This window comes from Cheilinus undulatus, linkage group 19, assembly GCF_018320785.1.
Source record: "Cheilinus undulatus linkage group 19, ASM1832078v1, whole genome shotgun sequence".
In the NCBI taxonomy this organism is placed as follows: Eukaryota; Metazoa; Chordata; class Actinopteri; order Labriformes; family Labridae; genus Cheilinus; species Cheilinus undulatus.
In genome coordinates this window covers 29,483,873-29,506,423 of record NC_054883.1, presented here as the reverse complement: position 1 = coordinate 29,506,423, position 22,551 = coordinate 29,483,873, and the positions used below count along the sequence as shown (strand labels likewise).

At 39.8% G+C, this 22,551-nt stretch overlaps 1 protein-coding gene across 1 annotated transcript in view; it reads left to right on the top strand.

Annotated features, from left to right (window-relative positions):
- LOC121527569 (partitioning defective 3 homolog) overlaps positions 1-22,551 on the top strand; it is a 604,468-nt gene that overhangs the window by 186,358 nt on the left and 395,559 nt on the right. The window contains exon 3 of the mRNA XM_041814583.1: positions 20,232-20,403. Coding sequence (XP_041670517.1) covers positions 20,232-20,403 — 172 coding nt within the window. The remainder of the gene's footprint in view (positions 1-20,231; positions 20,404-22,551) is intronic.

The window sequence follows — 22,551 nt, the reverse complement described above, 5'->3', positions numbered from 1 at the left end:
ACCAGGCTAGTCTGATTTGGTCCAATATTTGGTAAAGTGAATAAATGTTTAAACAAGCAAATGGACAGGTTTATTAACTAAAATTGATACTACTAACTGGTCCACCTCATCCAGTTGGCTCCTTTTTCACCTGCGAAACTGTTCCTCAGGGAGTAAGGGAATGCCTTTTCAATATCATTAAAGATTTTAAAGCAAATCTTACTAATATTATGGCCTCATTCAAATCAAATAATGCCAACCATGCATATGCAAAGGCAGCTGGGGCCAACATAGCCTCTCTTTCTACTCTATTCTAATTTTTTCAAGCATTTCCACTTGGAGAATTTTGCAAAATATGCTTAAAAGGAGTCTAGCTTCAACTTCTAATAAGACATCCCATCAAAAATTTACACTGTATGGCTTCTTGTCTTTAGATGTGAGAGTGTTTTTTGACTTTAGTGTCTTTAAAGTCTTGACAAAGACTTGTAGCGTAGGCCCGGTAAGCATAACTCACTTTCTGATGGGCTGCTTGGCTCATGTATACTCACCTGCTCATTAGCAGAGCTGCTGAAAATCTGACAGGCTGACTGACAGACTGATTGACTTAGTGGCCCAACACTGGCAGCTGCTCAGCTTGAAGACAGGTAGGGGTTTGGTAACCAGAGAGCGAAAGTGTATTTTAAGGTCCTTGGGTGATTCACTTACCCTTTTCCTTCAATCTCTGTCTGCCTGTCTGCTACTACCTGAGAGAAAAGAAGTGTTAGACTCCACTAGGGCAGACAATGCACAACAGAAACACACAAAAAAGACTTGTTTTTGGTGTTTTATAGGTGTTTGTCTTTTGTTGTGTGGTGATAGCAGCTGCATTTTTCAAGCCGATGTGATCATCACCATCATTTACAAAATAATAGGGTACTTATAAGGTTGTAAAGCACTTAAGGCCAATGCCAATAATGATACGAAGGTTTGAGTTAACAATTAATCAAATTCCCTATACCAAAATTGTTTTCATGACTTATTTTGGTAAATTAGTCTTACTATTCCAACATTTTCTCTTGTGTTTGATCATGAAAACAGGTCAGAGTTCATCCAATAGGTGACTTCCTTTGCCAAATAAAAAGGACAAAACATTTAGGAGGGGCAGCTCTTGACAAAATATTATCAGAAGGTGGTTGGAGAAGGGTTTTATTTGTCACATTCATGATAGGCCGGTCAGAGCAAAAAGAGAAAACAAGGTGTAGTAATCTAAGCTCTGCAGACAGGCGCTGTTGTATCTTTAAGAATGCTGGTGCTTGTTTGTGGATAAAACTAATGCTGAGGTCAGTCGGGAGAAGTGCAAAGACATAAAGAAATGTGTTCAAGTTCTGGTAAATCTGATGGTATACTATAGCTACATCCAAGCTAATCACTACACTGCCAGCAGCTGCAGTACATAATGGCTTACAGTACAGCTAAACCCACCTGTAACTATTGCAAACTCATACAAAGCCAGGTGAAGAGAAAAGCAAAAGTAAATGGTTTCTGTCATCAGAACCTTTCATCACTGTTCTTGCTGTTGATTTAGTGAAGAATTTTGGTCTGGTTCTGATAAAGCTGCCACTATACTGTAGCAACATCTGAGCTAAATGCTACACTGGCAGAGGCTATTGCCAATGGCTTGTTGGCTTCTAGTAAAACTTAACCCTGTCCATAGCAACTGCCGGGTTCTCCTCAAAATAACGCTGATTGGTCTGTCATTTCAGACTGGAGCTTTGCAAAATAGATTTGCCTGATGACAGACATGGATTCTGGCCAGTCTCTCTCCTTTGCGAGATTAATGCACCTTTGCATCCCCAGTAAGCACCATGCCAGTCTGGATGGCAACAGCGCTTTCAACTGTTTGCAAAACAAATTAAACTTGCTCAGACAGCAAGAGCAGCAGAGGGACTGGCCTCTTTTCATTCCTTCAGTTTATCCACACTGTTCTTAAAAATCCTCTGGATGTTAAAGCAGAAAGGGTTGAAGACTGTATTGATGCTAATACATTTCAAAGGCTGTGCATGGTTATGAAGAAGTTGAGAGCACTGGCTACAAGTTTGTATTTAAGTGCTCTGCACAGGCTCCATAACAACCTCCCATCCTGTGTTTGCATAAACAAGTCTGGGGTCCTTCACTTACGTACACAAGTCATAATGTTTTTGCCAAGTAACCGTGGCATCGTTCATTTACTAACAACTATTTGACATTGTCACGGCATACTTATAAATCATCAATATGATCCATTGAATGGATGTTTTTGGTCAGATTTATGTCAAAATTTCAATTTAAAAGATGGTTGGCTATTCATTTGTTTTTCTTTTTTCTTTTGCATCCTTTTTTCTTATTTTGTTATATTTTGAATATACCACAGGCTGTACCAGATAGTCCTAAATAATATTAGGTCCAACAAACTATTAGCTGCACTACTGTCAGCTCCTTTAGCCTTGGAATGGCAGCAGACTAAGCTCCTTAATAGTTTACCACATATATGGACTCAGAGAGGATTTTTTTCTGCATTTATTAATTTATTTTTGTGTGAAGTTCATCATTGTAATGGCTGAAGTCTGAGAACTTAAATAACTTCCTTTGTGCTTGTTTATTCTAGACTTTTCTCTTTAGTTTCATATTTGAATTCTAGTTGAATGCACAGCTCAGAGCTACAAAACACATGAAAATATTAATGTATTCCCAGTAAGGTTTTGCTTTGAGTCAAACACATTGAAGTATTGTTTTGAAGTTTACTCCACAAGTTCAAAGTGCTTCTGTTTGCATGCTAAGTAGTGTGTGTGCACACAAACACAGCCTCTGTGTTTGGTCTGAGGCCTCGGGCTATCAGACAGCTCACCTGGGGCCATCACAGGTGGTGGGGCAAAGGCCACCCGAGGGGGGGGAGGCGACGCCCTTATTTGGCAGCAGTATATACAGCTTATATACATACACAATCAGAACCCAGCAGTCAGAGTAAATCCCCAGTGTCACAGTAGATTTTTACTTTCATGCATGCAGAGCATTAGTGGTTATATGATTGAGATAAAGTCATCCCTCCGTTGTTGATTTTGCAAGATCTCCATGTATAAAGATCACTTAAAGCACATGGCAAAAATAAAAGTTTCTCATTCTCAATTCTCAATGAAACATACACATTTTAAAGGTGAATAGTAATGCTAAATGTCATGATAGGTTTTTTTTTTGCATAGGATTTCGAGCAATTACTGATATTTAAGCCTGAAAAATTGAGGAACTATATTTAGATGTTTTTGATGAGGGTTTTCTTGACAAATAACTTGTTGTACTATAGGATAACAGTACCTTTTTATTAAACTTGTGTGATTTATATCAGTTTTCATTTTTATAGGGAGTCTTATTTCTGCTTAAAATAACTGGCCAGGTAGTGAAAAGATGTTATATACAGAGACATTGTTATCAAAATCAGACATTTTAAAACCAGTCAGTCAAAAGTTAAACACAGCTTTTTGAGTCAGCTTTGTACTGATGTATTGATGTCTCTTTTGTTATTGAGTTCCAAATAATTTCTAGTTGTTTCCACATACTTGCTCTTTCATGTGATCAATCTTTGGATCTACTAAATCCCCAATTTGTTTTGTAGGATTTAAACCTGGACTTTTACTTGGTCAGTACTCCATATTCTTTTTTTCTTGGTCAGATAGTCTCTGCACAGCTTTGAAGTATGCTTGGGGTCATTGTCTTGTTGGTATTCGAACCCACGACCAATCAGATTCAGTCCAGGAGGGATTCCATGATGCACTAAGATATTGTTGTAGACATTCTTGTTTATAATAACGTGATTTTTTTTACTCATTTGCCTACATTGTTTCCTCAAATGGAACCGCGTACCATGATGGAATCTCCACCATGTTTCGCTGTGCGTGCAATGCATCTGGCATCAAAATGTTTCAATCAAAATGTCTTTTCTGGAGACATAATCATGATGAAGCTGTCCGATGAGTTCAATCCGTCTATAGTACCTTCTTCCAGTCATATACAGTTCAATGTTTGTGTTCCCGGGCAAATCTGAGGTTTTTCTGCAGGCCTCAATATTTGCCTCTTAGCAGCTATTCTTACCTTTAAGCTTTATTCCATCAGTTGTCATTCTTATGGTCATTCTGGAGACTTTTTCAGACTCTGATCTAGAAGCATTTGTCTCTGCCTGAAGATCAGCACTGGTCTTCCTTCTGTCTCTAATACGTACAATTTTGAAATGTCTGCATCTGCTTCAGTTAGCTTTTGTTTCCTGCCTCTTCCTTGGCACATTTCCCTGTTTGTCTCAGAGACCATCCTGCATCATGAAGTGCTTTAATTCGGACTCTTTCATTGTCAGTGAGTTCTCGACTATTTACCATTTTGAATAGGAATGAGGAAATCAAACTGAGTTCACCTTTTCATACCCAAATTTGAGCCGATTCACTAGGATTCTCTGAGAAGTCAGAAATTAATCAAGCATGACATTCAACCACTAAAAGTTTTTTCTTTTGTTAAGGAATAAAAGTTAATAACTGTAATTTCACATGTTAATCAAGAAATAATAATATGTTTTACTAGTTTTCTTTTTTTTTTTTTTGCAAAACAGTACATTTTAAAATTCATGGATAACAAAATAATATTTTTTTTAGCCTTAAAAATATTATTTCAGTTAAAGAGCTTATGCATACTGATGTTATTAACCGTTACAACATCATAAAAAATGATGTTGCTAATTACCAATGCTGTTCATTTAGGGCAGCTGAGGTATAAACCTTACAACGGCTGGTTGTCTAATAAATCTTTATATTCAGAATTTTTCAAAAATGGGTTTCAGGTCAGCACAGATATCTTTAGCCTGAGACTTTAAGCAGCTCTTCAACATATCAGTGTCAGATGAGAGCTCTTGGTGCCATCCTCTGAGGTCTTAATGTCCTTCGATCTTTTAACCAGCACCCTCAGACTCATAACACTTGAGTAATTACGATCAGCATGAACAAGAGGACAATCTAAAAGCTGAAATTCTGCTGCCTAATGATCATGTCTGGCCTTGTTTAAGGTGTAAAATACCTGATTTCCATTGGTCTTGACTACAGAGGATATGTGGCCTTGTCAAGGATACGGCCCTCCCACTCTGTCTGCTCCACTCCACTTTTTATTCCTCGTTCCCTCCATCTCTTTCCACCAGGGAGGCCAGAAATGTTTGAAGCTTTTCCTTTTTTCTTTTGGCCCTCTCTTTCTCTCCCTCTCTGTGTCGAGGTCCCTGGGTGTGGAGTTTTTAATTACTCTCTCCTGGCTTTGTGCATAACCAATGAAAGATTGAAGGGCACTTCCCTCTGAAAGGCACTGTTAGAATATGGGTTTTTCTAATGCCATCACTTTGGGAGAGGAATACTAATACACAAACTGTGACTTTTGGTGCTTTTGTGTCTATCTACATTTGGGTACTCCTGTCTGTGTGAGTGTGTATTTGCGAGTTTGGCCTCTAGACAGGCTGTCTGGCTGTTGTTTTGCATGTGAATCAGGGCCAAGGAGGAATGGCAATATTAGATTGAGTTTGCAGAGTGGATGGGATGGGCAGGATAAAGACTGCCTCTGCAGGTTAGTTCATTTTATTGATTAGATTTCTTTTAGGCTAGTTTGAGGATGCAACACCTCAAGGTGCCCCCAAAGACTCTGTTTAAGCAACAAAATGAATATAGTGTGGCATGTAAATCGATAGAGGATCTCATATTTAAGTGATAAGCTACACAAACACTGGCTGTGCTTTCTGTTCATTTAACCTTAAAGTAAAACGTCCTTAAAGCAGGGAACTGGGGAACTTTGAGGACTATATTTGTGAAAGTTGTGCAACTACTAAGTTGGATATGCTTTTTGAAATAATGATAAAGCTAAAGTTTGATTTGGATGCATACAAAATAGGATGGGAGCCCAGCAAATGTAAGCACAAATACATCCATCCGTCTTCTCCCCCAGTGATATTTCCAATTCTCCCAGTGGGAGTTTGAGGCATTCTCTGGACATTTTGGGATATTTAACCCCTCCAGCAAGTTCTGTGTCCACCTCAAGGTCTCATCCCAGTAGAACATACCTGGAAGACCTCAACAGCAAAGTGACCAAGGGGCACCCTGATCAGATGCCCTTACCACCTCAGCTGGCTCCTTTCAATACAAAGAAACAGCAGCTCTACTCGGAGCTCCCTCTAGATTAATGAGCTCCTGACCCAACTATAAGGGGGGATAAAGGGGAGGGCTTTGCTCGGGCCCAGTTAAATGGGGGACCCATGAAGGTCAGTAAAATCACAATCTATTGTGTAGTTAATATGTGATAACCATGTTTTAAATTTAACCTGGATAATAACCACTCTTATCAAAGCGACAAACAATGAATTTTATTCATTAATGCTGTAGTACAGTACAGCATTTTTGACTATGAGACCTGTTTTCTTAAAACAGAATTACCTTTTCATTGGTAATGTTGACAGGCTTCAGCATAGTATGATGTGCACAAATGTCAGGATGCCAGAGAACGAAGTAGAAGGAAGTGAAATAATTAATTTATTAATTGCCAAAAAAAGAAAAAAAGAAACTTATAACAATGGGTTACAAGTGGCACATAATGGCTAAAAAAGTGGTGAGAAATTGTTGCAGTGTTTCAAAACATGGGATTAAAGTGGCATAATTGGGATAACAGTGGCAAAAATGGGCTTTGAAAAGCACAAAGGGGAAAAGGGCAGGAACAGGGGTGAAACGTGGTTAAAAAAGCAGAAAAAATGGGATAATAGAGATAAAAATGGCATAAGAAGTGAAAAGAAAAGGGGTAAAACTGGGTGGGAAAAGAGAGAAACGTGGTTAAAAGTAGCAAAATTAGGCAAAGATGGTTTCAAAGACATAAAAATGTGATAACAGGGGCAAGAAAAGGCTTAATGGGGAAAAATGGGCAGGGGAAAATAGTGAAAAGCAGTTTAAAAGTGGCAAAAATGGGTTGGAAGTGGCACAAAATAGGCAAAAAGCTGCACAAATGAAAAATGGCATGAATAAGTCAGTCTAACATCAGAAGTCAATCATGGCTTGACACACTTTTCAGCTCTAAAATGAAGTAACTTTTATCCAGGACCGTAAGTTAGGGTTGGAACAAAGATACCTGGTAATTTGAAAGCCTTACATTCCAGCCAGTTCCCTCCTTTCCTGCCGGTCCTCTGGTCAGTCTCATAGTCCATTCTAGCCTCATTTTTTAACAAGACCCTAAGATACTTCGACTCCTTCCCTTGGGGCAAAGATTTATTCACCACCCAGAGAGGGCAATCCACTGTTTTCCAGCAGTGTACAATGGCCCTGAACTTGGAGGGGCTGTCCCTCACACTAGCTACTAGTACACTTGTACTTGGCTGCACACTTCCCCGATACCTGCTGGAGGTCCCTGGCTGAAGAAGCCAACAGAACCACATCATCTGCAAAAAGAAGAGATGGAACTCCAAATCAGAAACCCTCCTTGAGATACTTCACATTAAAAAAATCACAGGCAGAATCACAGACAAGGGGCGACCCTTGAAGAAGAAAAATCAGTCTGACTTTGCTCTTATAGGGACCAAATGGATTGCAGAAACCTTGTAGCAGAGTACATACACTACCTTAAACCAGGCAATACACTCTAACAAGTAATCTAAAGATAATGTCTGCACACACATATGGAATATGATAATTAATATGATCTAAAAGGTGGATGTGTTGATGAGGTGAGATTAGTTAATGCACAGTGTTCATTAGTGCCAGATGATTGATGATGTAGCTCATCCCATTTCTTGCTTTCTCATGGATGCCCGCCTTAATTGCTTTCATGAATCTGTCATCCTTTTTTCCCTGCCCTCTCATCCCTTCTCTCTGAAACTGCAGACAGTGAAGGTCTTCTATCTTATTTACTTCCTAGGGCTGAGTAAGGTTGAATTGTATGTATGACCACAGGTTAGAAGGTATTAACATACACGGCAGAGCTCAACGGGGGCGTCGTAGGAATTTTCCCTTCTGTCAGCACTGTGTAGGTAGCACTCACACGGGGCACCCTAATATGTGTGAATTCATTTCCCCCATCGCAGGAGAAAAACTTCAAAGGCACGAGCGAGAACTTGGCCGAGTGGATTTGAAAGGGATGAGTCTGTAATCTAGTTCAACTTTGCTTGCTCTGTATGTTTTCTCACTGCCTCTTAACCCATTCTTTCTTTCACCCCCCCAACGTGTCTTTTTCTTCTTCTAGCAGTGAATCTACCCTGTGAGCTGGTTTGCTTTTAAAAGCGAAGGAAATGATGACTTAATGTTTCAGCGAGAACAGCAGCGTAAACCAATATCAGGACTTGCGTTTGCTTGTTTGGGGATTATATTTCTTCGAGCCTGTCATCTTCCCGCTCTCCCCCTCTCCTGCCCTCACACACCATCGTGGTTATGAAAGTGATGATACAGTCCATGTGTTTCAGCATATTTACACATTACAATCACTTTGAGGTGTGTCATCTTTTCACATCTTGCCTCAGTAAGCCTCTGGGGCGCTCCTTCCTTGCATGAACCCCGTGTGACAGCACCTGAAATATGCATATGTTTCAGAGGCACCGCAGGGTGCCATTTGAGGGTTATTCTGAATGCTAGTGATGGCAGGCCAGAGTGCTGGAGACCTATTCTCTGAATATTTGATGCTCTTAATGAGCAGAAAAAATACAGGACTAAGCACTCTGTTGGTGTGTTAGCCTCTCGGTGTGAGAAATAATGGACGGAAGGAAGGGATGAAATATTGAAAACTCTGTGATAACTCTACAGCAAGAGGGGGACGGCTCCTGCACTGGGATGTTGACTACAGTTAAGAGAAGATGACAAGAGGAGGTCATGTTCCAAAAATAGCAACCAAAACCATTCCAAGCACTGGCAAAAAAAGCCTGAATTTGATGACCAAAGTAGATTTTTGGTGGCCCAGCTTAACAAACACAACATAGACCTCCTTTAGTGTGATTTCAATTATTGAAGACCTATCCTGCTTCAGCCACTGTACATGCCAGTCATAGTTTCAATACAAACATTACAGACATGTTTTCAAAGCTAAACAGAAGAATAAATTGGGTAAAATAATCTTTAAAATGGCCTAATTTGATTGATTGCATATAATGTTACAGCATTGGAAAACAGCATTTTTCCCTGTGACTTTTATAAAAATGTATTTGGGGCTTTTGTGCCTTTCTTAAAGAGACAGGGCAGTGGATAGAGATGAAACCTGGAGAGAGAGAGAGAGACAGAGGGAAGAATGATATGTGGGAAAGGAGCCCCAGGCTGCATTTGAACCCAGACCACCAAGTTCAAGGACGACATGGACATAACTTCTAGGCTATCAGCGCCCCTGCCACCCTGCTACCTTGCAAGTTGAATATCCTAGTTACGTATGCACACAGCCATGGGTTTACCTTACAGATGGTGCGCAGCTACCTGTCTGAAAATAAGAGAGAAACAGAAACAGTGCACATGTTACTGGTAGATTGTATCTTTATGGTAACAGATTCAACAGGGCTAAAGAGTATTTTTTTTCCCCAGAAATGGATAACTTTAAAGTAGCTATTTTTTTCAGTTTACTTCATTTGCAGAGCTAATGCACTGTGTTACCTATTACTATCCCAAACTTCCGTTAAAGCAGGTCAGGAGAAAAGCAAAAACATCTCTGCCATCATGAAAAGCTTTCAGTGTGGTTCCTTGAAACTTTTTTTTAATAAAGAAATTTGGTGAAGTTCTGAGGTCATTTTCCTCAAATGATGAAAATTGGCCAGTTCCATTCTCAGACCAGGCACAGTGTTTCACACTGCTGCTTTGAGAGATGGATCTGCCTGATGACAGACATGGAATGTGGCGAGTCCATCTGCCTATCATATATTTTTTAACCTGACACACCAGACGTGTAACATTTCCTGCATGTGTTATATTTCCCATTGACTCTGGAAACCATCCACATATTGAGTTGGACATTATTTGAAAAAAAGGTTCTATCTGCCACATTCGTTACAGGCCAGAACATATGACGTAGTAGCCACGTGCAGTTCCAGCGACAGGAACTCACTGTTCCCCATCAGTGGAGCAGGCTTGTGAATGAAACTTGTTCCAAAGTCAGTAAGGAGAAGAGCAAAAATATATTTTCTTTGAGAAAGGCTTTCAGTACAGTTCTTAACTCTTCTTTTAAGAAATAAATGCTGTCTGGGTCCAGGGTTATTAAAGTTAACTAAAACTACCTGAATAACTACAACTAAAATGTAAAAATCCTTTTAGTTAACTGAAACTAAATAAAAAGTAGGCTTTACAAAGAAAACAAAAACTAACTAAAGTTGTATTGCATGCTTTCAAAACTAATTAAATGAAATAGAATTAGGGACACAATCTCCTTAGTTTTAGTCTTTGACAGGAGCATACTGAGTGACATGAACACTCAAGCCTGGAGAGAGTAAAATCACCCAATTTGATTGAAGACAACTTCACACAATGGTAATTTTAGATCTTGAGTTGTATAATTACAAAAAAAAAACTTACACAAAAACTAATAAAAACTGAAATAAAACACAGCATTTTTGCAAAATAGAAACTAAAGAAATAAACAAAATGCCTAAAAACTATTTAAAACTAAACTTAAATTTAAAACAGAAGTAAAAACTAAATAAAAATTGAAACTAAGGAACAATCCCGAATGATTATGACCTGTCTGGCTCTGATGAAACTGCTGCTAGAACCATTTCTGAGCTAATCGCTTTGTTTTCAGAGATTGTTTACCAGCTTGCCCTGTCCCGTAGCTACCACCTCATTTTCCTCAAATGATGCTGATTGGTCCGTCAGTTCTCAGATTTGAGCTGCCTGGTGACATACATGGAATCTGGCCAATACATCGGCTTTGCAAGGTTATTAGTACTAGCGATAGATAGATAGATAGATAGATAGATAGATAGATAGATAGATAGATAGATAGATAGATAGGCAGTCAATTATGAAATGTAATGGGGATTTTTTTTCAAAGAACTTTTTTTTTCAGTTTCTGCAAACCAGTCACAGCAGAAAGGGCAATGGTTGAAGTAAAATCATGAAGCCTGATCTTAACAAGATACTGTATTATCACTACATCTCAATGTGCATCTAATAAGATGAACTGATCAGTCTGCTACCAATGAAAATGTAAATTTCCTACTCTGTGATGGGCTGTTAAAGGATCCATGACTGATAAATGGCATGTGCCAGTGGGGCCGAATGAATGGATGGATGGACAGGTGTATGATGTATGGATGAAGGATAGTGGCTCATGGCTATCACTCACTAAGTTTAGAGTTCCTGAAGTTTCATGTGGAGTAAGTAGCTTTCACTTTTTCTTCCTCACTGTACCTGTAATAACTTTGTGCCCCTGGTGCCCTTGCAATAAAATGATGATAAATGACAGGGATGGAAGAAGAGACCTGGCCTGTCTTGTGTGTGTTTGCTTTTAGCAAAGGCAGTGTGTGTGGAAGTCAACACAGACATTTTTTAAATAAACATATTTTTTCTATTCCTCTTAATATGCTAATTAAAGCGTTATTTCTTCCTTCTTTCATCTCAGATCATATTTAAGAGCCTCGTAGAAGTAATCTCAATAGATTCAGTTTATCCGCTTATTCTTTAAATTATAATCTCTTCTCATTAGTTTCAGAAGAAGTTTCTGGAAGGAAGAGAACTGGAGCGACAGACATGAATAAAAAGAAATCTTGCCCGGAAGCGGTGACTTTTTGTGCAACAATAAATATTCACAGCAGGAGTGACTTCAGATGCTCTCTTTAATTGAACATGCAGATTGAGCGGACAGGTTTCCTGCGGGTTGGCTCATGTCAGCCGTCCCTTCCACTCAGCTGTAAAAAAAAGCTGTCGTTGCAGATATGGATTAGCGTCAGAGCATCTCGGGGCAGGTATTACACGTCTGTGGTGGCACTGCCCCCTGACTGCTAATAACCTCTGTGGTGTTACGTCTGTGGAGTGTCGCTTTGGAAACGCTCTGGGACAAATGTTTTGTACCACTGCCAATCTGAATGTTTCCTGGCAGATCACAGGTTGGAAGGGTGTGTTCGGAGGAGGAAGGGGTCGAGTAGGAGAGAAAGGAGATGGAGGGAGGTTGTCAAAACAGCTCCTGATCCCCTCCTCAGCTGCTTCCTCTCTGTCTCTTCTTCTTCTTCTCCACCCGTGCTGCCAAATGCAGGAAAGAGATCAAAGAGGACCGACATGAAAGGCATCCCTGAGATTCTGTTTTTCGGTGCCCCGTTTCCCCGCTCTCTCTCGGTTACAGATATGGAAATGCTGAATCCCAAATACAGCCTGTACCCACACTGCAGAGAATGCCCATCCTCCTCTCCTCTCCTACTCAACCCTTCATCATCATCTCTCTCCATCCTCTGCTCTCTCCTCAGCCCTCAGGCTTGTAGGTAGATAGTGGTTGATTGGCAGCTGCTGTGACAGTCAGTGGAACCGGCTGAGAGTGGATGAGTGTCAGCCTTGCTCCAGGGGCTTAAGGCAGCAGCAGCGTTGTAGCTCCCTGCTGGAGAGAGAGGGCCATGAAATAAGACTCAGTCACTTCTTCTCTTTTTCCCCGCTTCTCTCAACTGAAGCAGGTGGGAGCTAAATAGGTTTTTCAAATCGCTCCAGAGTTGATCCTGAGAGTGGAAACTGGAACATTTCTTCAGCTCACGTCATGTCATGAGCTTTCCTTCTCTCATTTCTCTTCCCCTGCCTTTGGTTTTGATCTAACTGTGTGTTTTGTAGCATCTTGCTGCTCAAATTTTCTTTCAGAGCTTCCCCACATTCTGAATCCTCATCCGCAGCTTTTACGCCACTTGACAATTAGCCATGCCGCTCCCATTTATGCATTGCTAAATAAAAACTTTTCAGTCCTTTTAAAAAACTTTGGAATAAAACTCTGCAGAGTAGCCACAGGGGGGAACTCTGTGAATAAAAAAAATGAAATCATCTCAGTTCTAAAGTGGCTGTGACCAATTCCCAGACGGAGGGAAAACATTTGTGTGATGTCTCTGCTGCGTTTGCAGCTCGAACTCTGTCCCGTCAACAGCAAGAGTTGCGTCAGTTTTCCCTCCAGCGGAATGTTCCCCCATCTCTGCTGCACAGACAGAGAACGGAGAAATGATTGAGTGAGCTGTAAGAGAAGAGAGGCAAAATTAGTAGGCTTCATGGGGCACTGCTTAAAATCTGGCAGCTAATACCAAAGATGGTAAACAGATGTGTATTGATGATTAGTAACTCAATAAAACTTGGAACTGTCTGTCCTATCCAGCTCTTTATTTCCTCCTTGTTTGGTCAGAGCATGAACAACTGGCGACAAGACATGCTGGATCTTATGTGAATGAAAAAGTAGAGTTTCATAACTGGGCCTGTTAGATAAGAACACTAATGGCTTTATAAATTGGTAGAAAACATTTGTTATGTGCATGCGATTGAAATGGTATACTGATTGTTGTCTGACAAAGAATTGAAGTAAATAGAACTGGATAGAGGCAAAAACAATAGGATTCTGTCCAAGAATGGGCTCTTCTGTACTGGCCCCAGTAATCAATCAATCAGTGTCTATTTGCAAAGCAGTAAATAACTGCAGAACTTGTCCAGTAATACATGCAGTTTTGAAGCAGGTCTGGCCAGGAAACTTTTGAAAACATAACCTTGGTCTCTGATAGTTTCCCAGACTTTAGAAGCCTATTGATAATACATTTTGTCAAACTAACATTTCAGTTGTCCTAGTAACAGGCAATGAAGTTAAAGTGGGCCTTTAGCCTCCTTTTCAAACAGCTACAGTGTTCTCAACTTGTAAGATCAGCCCTTAATTATGCATAACTCTTAGCTTTAACATAGTAAAATTAAATAAGTTTTAAATAAATTCATTACGTTGAAGTGTGCACCTTGAAAGACAGAAGCTTTTCAGCCTAAACTTGTTTTTGAACTAGACTGTAATCATTATTTTCTGCTGGCAAATGGGGATTTTAGTATGGGTTGTCATGGGACTAAAGAGGCTTTTACAGTCAGCCTTATGTGGACTCCCAAGGTACTGCAGTTTTGTTCTTTCACATTGGTTTCAGCTTCCACTGTTTGATGCTAGTCTAGACCGAGGTTTTCAACTGATTTAGCATCAGGACCCAGCACTGCCTCAATACTTACAAATTCTGCCCCAAATTTCCTATATTTTTTAATATCAACTTGTTTTTTTCAAGAGAAACAGGACCGTTTTGACTTCAGATAAAATAAAAGGTGAAATGAAACAAAGAGTAAAGACAGCTCCTTGAAAATAAAAGCATAATGACTTTTCTTCAAGGCACACATCTGCCAACCAAAGAAAACAGATTCGCAACCCACTTTTGGGCCAGAACCAACTAGTTGAGATCCAGTGGTTGAGACTGTACTTTAGCTGTACTCCAAAGTTATCTAGCTGCCTCTCAGTGTCTTATACAGACACAAGATGCTCTTTAGCATGTGCATGAGATGCACCTGGATTTCAAACTAACCTCTCTACTTTGCGTTTCTGTACACAACAAGGAGGGAAGAAAGTTAATGAACACTTGTTAACTTTTGAACCATAAATTGCAGCCTCTTCCTTTATTTGTCCTCTTAAAGCTAGCCATTACAAAGATGCTGCTCATGCCTTAGAATCTTTTACAGAAGCTTTTCTAGTAAGCTTGGATCATGGGTGACTATTTGGGGACTTTAAAAATTAAATCCACACCAGTAAATCCAACAGTGAACATCATATTATCCAGTTTTTAATCCATTTTCAGTCATTTGCCACTAGAGGTAATACTTAATGCCATGTTATTACCCTAGAATGCTTTGTGAGGGGCTGTCAACCAATGGCAGGCTGTTCTGTTGTTGTGTCACACTGTGTCTGACTAGCATGTCTTAACATTTAGATAATGGTGGAGTTGGCCGGAGTTGCTCATTATAGATAGAAAAAGAGATAGAGAGCCTGTGATGTTTCCCTCTGTGTCACTGCAGACAGGAACTACTTTGAGTAATTGCACAATTAAAGCTAGCATAAAAAAGTGGAAGGACTTCTTTGTAAATATTTGAATCTTTTGAAGATTTTTTTTTTTTTTTGCCAAAGAATGATTATTTTTTTCCCTTTTTGGTCCCCAAGCAATGAGAGAACAACTTTGTACAACAAAAGAGTTTGTTATTATTTTGTACTGTGTGTTACAAATAAAAAATCTTTTAAGTTGTAATTTCTGTATTTTCAGTCCCATATCTTTTTCGTTTGTTTGTTTTTTTCTGCACAAACTTTTTGAGACAGACAGGACAAAATGGTTAAAAAATAGCTTAGGGCTTGAAGGGTTAAGGCCAATGCCATCCCATCTGTATTAATGGTACACACTCCAAATAAAGGGTCAAATGGTCAGACAAGAGTTTTATAGAAGGTTATTCTCAAAGACACAAGAGTTGAGCCCCTCTGAAGTCAGCATTTTGGTTTAAAGGTTTAAGGGTTTGAGGATATTTTAACTGCAAAAAAAATTCCATTAAGTAAATAATGGCAAATTTATTTAGAAAGCACATGAAAAACTTCTGGTTTAATGTTCTTGTCGAATGAATGAAAATATCAAGTCTAGTCTGAACTGATAAGGCAAAGAAACAACAAACAGATGACATTACAAAAAAAAAAAAAAAAAAATCATGGTGTTAATGAGAAATCTGCTGTCTGAGCAGTGAGAACTTTTCATGTGTCCTTGAATTCAGAAGACTGACAAGCACTTTCAAGAGGACATAAATATTGAATGCAGGATAAATGCAGGCCTGTTTGATTACACTGTGAAGGGGGTGTTAGAATGAGTTTAGCTGTATGTCAGATACCCACAGGGTGCTCTGGAGTGTCTGCTGAAAGGATGCAAGACCTAACAAAGTGGAGCTAATTAGAGGGATTTGGAATGTATTTAAAAATGAATCACAAACCAACAACAGTATTCAGCATGTCTCAGCATGGGCAGCTGGCAGACCAGAGGGCGAGTCTGGTTGCTAAATACTTCCAGCAACATATGAATGGGAGGCCTGATTACTTTGTCACTAATGATTCATTGGCTTGCACATACACTGAGGCGGTGTAAATACCTCTCGGGACAACCCGTTACTTTAGTCTGTGTTCAGAGCTGCTCCTGTCTCCATTATCTCTGAAGTGGTTTAAGGCCAAAAAATAGAACTTTAAACTGATAATATGATAAAATGAAACAAGTTTGAACATCTTGTAAACCCTTAAAAATTCTAAAATATAATTTCCCCCAGGACATATCTGTATTCCTGCTTATTGTAATGCCATCTATTTGGGTAATTTTAAATGCTTGAATGCTGACCTGGAGCGAATGTTTCAGCTTGAAGCCTTGTGTGACATATCTGCCTGATGACATCAGCTTTACATCGTTGTATAAATACAGCACTGGCATTAAATTTTGCTTGTTTTGGTGTAATATTTGGGGGTATACCTGTTAGAATTCATAAAACCTGTACAACTAAGGCTTGCGCCTATAAATTTACCTTTTTAGAGTGTAGTTTTTGTTTGTATCAGTTATATATTCCAATGTATTCTGCAGTTTAGTCTAACCACTGTGCTCCACAGTGAGATCACCCCCTGCCACCAGCATGTTTTAACTACATTTCACACCACAGTTTTGAAAATGTAATATGCTGATCTGTGAATGAATAACATGATGATGCAAAACATGGAAACCTTAGTTTCCCTCTGGAATAACAATGTAAGTCCAAGCTATCAAGTTTTTTATTCTGTTATCAGATCAGATTACAGATTTAAAGCTATTCAGTCAGACTTTTGCAAGAAAAAACATTTTGCTCTTGTTTTGTTGTGTTTTGTGGTGAATAGCATCAGCCTAGAGCTGCTGGGATGTCCCGTTTCCTGAGAGCTCTGTTTTCATTTAACCTCACAAGGTCAATGAATTAGCCAGATTCCATGCCTATCAGGCAGATCCAATCTGAAGTGCTTGCCCAGTCTAAGAAGAGACCTGACCAAAGCAAATTTGAGGAGAATGAGGAAGTAGCCACAGGTGGAGATTTGCTGTACTTTAAGCTGGGAGTAATGGCTGCTACGGGTGTAGCGTTTAGCTGAGATGTAGATTTAATATAGTGACCATTTTTTAGAGCTGGATTTGATTTCTTTATTGCAAGAAGAGTGACAAACAGCACTGAAAGCTTTTCTTGCTACTTGCTTTGGCATGAGTTTACAATAGTTATAAGTGAGGTTTAGGTACTGTGAGGCAATATACGTAGGCTGCTTGTGGTCTGATAAGCTACAGTGCCACTTCTATCTGAACTTAAGAGCATTTCTTTTTTAAAGAAAGACTGAAAAAGAATCATACTGAAAGCTTTTCCTGGTAGAAAAGGTTTAGCATGAGTTTGAAAACATCTGTTCGCAGTAATAGCCAAGTAGCAGCTACCGTAGCCAGTTTACTCTGGTGCTGTGCAGACCCACTATGTCATGATCTTAGTCACTCCGACTGAGACTGACAGAACATTAATCCAGCCCCCTTTCTGAGGAATTTTTGAAAAGTCCTGCCCTTCCTCAGCACTTTAAGTGGGCAATTGCCAAGATAAATATGGGACATATTCCATGCAATGGATCCTTGGAACAATATTTTGTGTGTCAGGTTAGTTTTCATTGGTTTAGTAGAAAAACTGACCTTGCAAGGTTTATGGATTGGCCAGTTTGATATGAATCAGATTGAAGCTCAGAATGATCAAACCAATTGGTATCATTTGAGGAGAAAGAAGCGGTAGCTACCACTAGTAGAGAGCTTAGCATGGATGCAGCTATAGTGGCAATTTTTCCAGAACTGGTCAACATTTCTTCATTCAAAGGAAAGCAAAGAATCATACTGAAGAATTATACCTGCTACCCTTCCCAAATATTGTCTATAGGTAGATGTCCAAAGAGATGTGAAAGACTGCATATACCATGCCATGAATGTAAAACTGTCTATCTGTTGTGTTAGGTAACTGAACTGTACCTGATTTCATCAAACTTAAATCAAGGAAACATATCTTGTAAAATAGATGTAACCCACTTTACCCATTACCTCTGTTTGCCCTTGCACACGGTGTTTTTTCATGCCTTAATGCTTGAATTTAAACATTTAGGACCAGACATATCTTCAGCAAATTACCTCCTTGATATTGATGCCTCTTATGTTGTAGCACCAAATCTCTCCTCGTTGATAATTGCCTCTCTGAGAAAATGTGTGAGAAATCCCTTATAACCTGAGGAATGTAATTTCAAGATCAGAATGGGATGCGATTACAGTGAGATGGTTGAAGCCTTTAGTGATCGAGTACACCTCAGGAACTGTACCAGGGTGTGAGAAAAAAAACATGTTGGGGAAAGAAAATGCAGACTGCTCTAATTGTGCAAAGCCATCGGTAGAGATGTCGCTGCGAATTACTGCAACAGTAAACCACACGGATATGCTTACATGAGGGCATAAATCCAGACGCAGATACACAAACACATGCACACTTAAGCATCATCCTCTGCATATGAATTAAATCAAAGAGAAGAGCAGGGGCTTCTAAACTTGTTTATATGCAGATTTCCGTGCATTGAGGTGATGAAAAACAGCAAATACATGGAAAACACTTGTGCTATTTTTACCCTCAGACAAATAGGATGTGGAAAAGCTGTTTGCTCCCATTGGCAGCTAATGCTTTCTTTGTTGGTTGCTCTTCTCACATCCATGGCCTTCCATTACAAAGATTTGTTGGTGGCACAAAGACATGAAAAGGAACTCATCTCCTGCTGTGATATATGTACTATTGTTCTGTTGCACATGTTTTTGTATCAGAGTGCTGCTGTATGATTGCTCTGTCTGGATGGTATAAGAGTCTAATCTTCCCAGCAAGGTTTAGTAAAGGTTCTGTCACCATTGAAATGTTACCTCCACCTCAACGTTACTGTGTAAATGCTTGCATTACTATACGTGTCACACATAGTCTATGAGTCTAAAAGAAAGGCTTGAATCCTATGGATGGCATTGGCCAGTATGGTTTTCTTTATCCTGTTTAAAGAGGTAACAGAGTCTAGTGTTCCTCTCCCACCATAACATAGGCTGTGGTGCTTTTCTTCTTAAGTGCTGGCTGTGATGATGTGCGCTGTGTGGTTAGAATTGGGTAATTACGGGAAGCTGTGGGGTGTTCCTCCTTCTCTGGTTAGGCCACAAAGCAGCGAATCACCTCGGTGGGAAATGAACAGCTGCTGGCTGTGGTAGACAAACCTGGCAACCCAGAACAACACGAGCTACATGGCTGCAGATGTGTCAGGATTAGAGAGTGAGAGAGAGTTGTAGCAATATTTACAACATGATTGGATGTTTTGGGTGGGTGACAAACTTCAGAACAAAGACACAGAGACCCTTTCACTCAATAAATTATACATCTGACACAGCTGACAGGATAAATTGAATAATGGAGTCTCTGCAACTAAAACTGATACCATGAGGTGTATTTATAAAACAGTAAACCCCGAGTTTTCTAATTTTATCTATTTACTGTACTTAGATGCTGCAAGTAATTAATCAATTCACTGCCACTCAAATGTTTAAGGAGGCTCTCTGTGGCAAAATTCCTCACTTCATGTACATATTTGCACTATATTTCCTGCTTACTGTACTGATAAATAATTCAATCTATTTATCCTACTTAAATGCTGCAGGTAATTAATCTGTTCACTGTTACTCAAATGCAGTAAGGAGACTCTCTGTGGTAAAATGCCTCACCTTTTATACATATTTGCACTTATCAACTATCTTTAATTATCTTATTTACCTCATGTAAATCTGCACACAGCCTTGCATTTTTTCTGCTCTGATCATGTCTTGTCTGTATCCTTGCAACCTTTGCACATCTTGCAACCATACTATCAATGCACACAGACTTACATATACTAGAAAAAATACCCAACAAGAGCTAATACATATAGTCATAAGCATTCTAGGCTAAAAAAGCTGATTGTGTTTTCGGAAACTTTAATGGTAGAATATTAAAACAGTCATTGCATAAAGGAAATTAACCCTAGTAATCTTAAATGTCTGAGTCTGAGATCGGTGCTTGTTTACTTTTGTCTAGGTGGATTTTTAATTAAAAAAACATGTACACTATTCATGTATGCACCTAAATGGCCTTCGTGCACAGAGTTGTAAAAATCCACACTAATGTACAGTTTGTATTTTTCCTCCTTCTCTTCAGCTGGTTGCAGTCTATGAAGAGCAGGATCCTCACAATGGAGGAGATGGTACGAGTGCCAGCTCAGGTACTCAGAGCCCTGAACCCTTCAGCAGTGACGTGAGTTCGGCATCGGCCTTCCAGCCCTACCAGGCCAACAGTGAGATCGAGGTCACCCCATCTGCTCTACGATCCAGTGAGTCCAGTGAAAATATTACTGTGAATTCAGCATGGTTTCTACTCTGACTTTATTTCTTGTTCAAGTTAAGACAAAAAAATATCTTCCCCCACAACTTTCTTCATTATTTTTTTAAAATGGAGTTTGGTGTGTTTTCTTATATGCTCCTGCAAAAAGCAACTATCATTATTCAAAAGGTTCAGCACAGCCTTAAACCTTTTTCCACTTGTGTTAGTCTAAAAGACTGATAGGTAGTGATAGCTAGGTATAAAGTGAATTTTTTGTACATTACAACTTGCTCTCCAGTGCCTGTTTTAAATAGCATGCTTCAGGTGTTTCATGTGGGGTCAGTTGTCCGTCGAGACTGTGCAGTGTCCAGGGATGCCATTGTTCTGAGTTGGATGGACAGGTAGAAACTGAGACAGAGGAAGTTATGGAGACGCACTTGGATGCTCAGTCATGCATGAGCCAGAGCACATATGCCAAAGCAAGGTGGACTTGTGCACACTCACAGAAGAAACATAAAACCGTAAAAATGGCACACAAAAGTCAGTGACTCAGACGTGGCTCATGTCCCGCACATTCATGTCCCATGAAGTGGAACCAGTGAGCTGGTGCAGAGCTGTCGAAAACTTCAAAAGGACATCTGAGACATTCAAACCAAGACTCGCATAAGGGCATGGATTCACACATACATGCACATGATTGAACACAAGATTTTACTCTCCTGCCCTGACATAAAAGTACACTCCATCTACCTTCAACCTGCCAGCTAGAGTGTGGAGATTTATGGAAATTGTTACAGAGAATGGTTCAATGACTCTCTGAAAGTGAACCAGTGATATGGTGTGAAACAAAGGTATATTTGAAGCTATCTGAACTGCTTTGGGTTTCCTTTAAACAAACCTATATATATTTAACTTGTGTCTAAGGGACATTTTACCATCTTTACTTGCTCTTTTTCATAATATAGTACTTCCAAGAAACTTAGCAGCTGTGATTTATGCTCTGTCAGTTGAAAATATCAGACAAAAGACCTTGAAAAAGTATTTTTTCAAGCCAAAAATCTCTGAATCCTCCTGTTCTTATGTGGTGGGTATGTCTTAAACCAGCCTGTGTGCAGTGGAAGTGGACGGTAAGCCTACATCCAGAGCGTCTTGCCAAGCATCAACCTTGAAGCCTAAATAACTGAGGCCAAAATTGAAGTGCCAAAAAGTGCAGGTGCTTGCATTGCCACTTAAGCTGTTCTTTTATACCAAATCAATCTCTACAGTTGCCTGAAATAAAATGTCCAACTTTGCAGCAGAAATAAACACCACATTTTCAACTACTTACAGAGAACCTGTTTGTCTTTAATTATTTTCCCCATTCATGATGGCTGTACTTTTAAACTTTTTAAAAATGGTGCAGTGGTTGGCACTGTTGCTCCATAGCAAGAAATGGTATGGTTACAGTCCATGATTGGACAGGGCTTTTCTATATGGAGTTTACATGCTCTTCTGGTGCATACCTGGGATCCCTACAGGTATTCCGACTTCCTTCCATGGACATAAGATATGCTCATGAGGTTGAATTGTGACGCTAAATTGCCCATAGATGTGAATGTTTGACTTTCTCTATATGCAACCATTCCATCCACTGATAGCTAGAAATGCTGACTGGACTCTTTTGTGACATCTTCTCGGCGGTGCACCTTTGGGTATTGTTGGCAAGACTGTGTGCATAATGAAAAAACTTTCCTGATGTGGGAATGGCAGCTGTGCTTTTACGGGCACCTGGTGTGCTTTCCTGGGCCTGACCAGATGGGCTGGTCCACAGTGTGACCCCGGGCCTGGGACATGGGCCTGGTGAAAGCCCGGAGGATGGCCATCAGGAGACCACAGCAGTATAGGACCAAGGTTGACATGTGAACCAGCCTCTGCTCCCATACCTGACCTGACCTGACCATTCCAAGGTGTGCCATGCCTCTCACCCAATTACAGCTGAGATCAGCTTCTGTCTCAGACCACCCCGAACAAGACAAGTGGTATAGATGGATGTTCACATGATATCAATGCTTAAAATTATGCATCTCAACAAAGAGATCCACTGTCTGTGCTAGAGCCAATGATTAACCTTTTTAACAAAAGGCCAGCTAATATAGAAACCTTTTGGCAACCACTAACT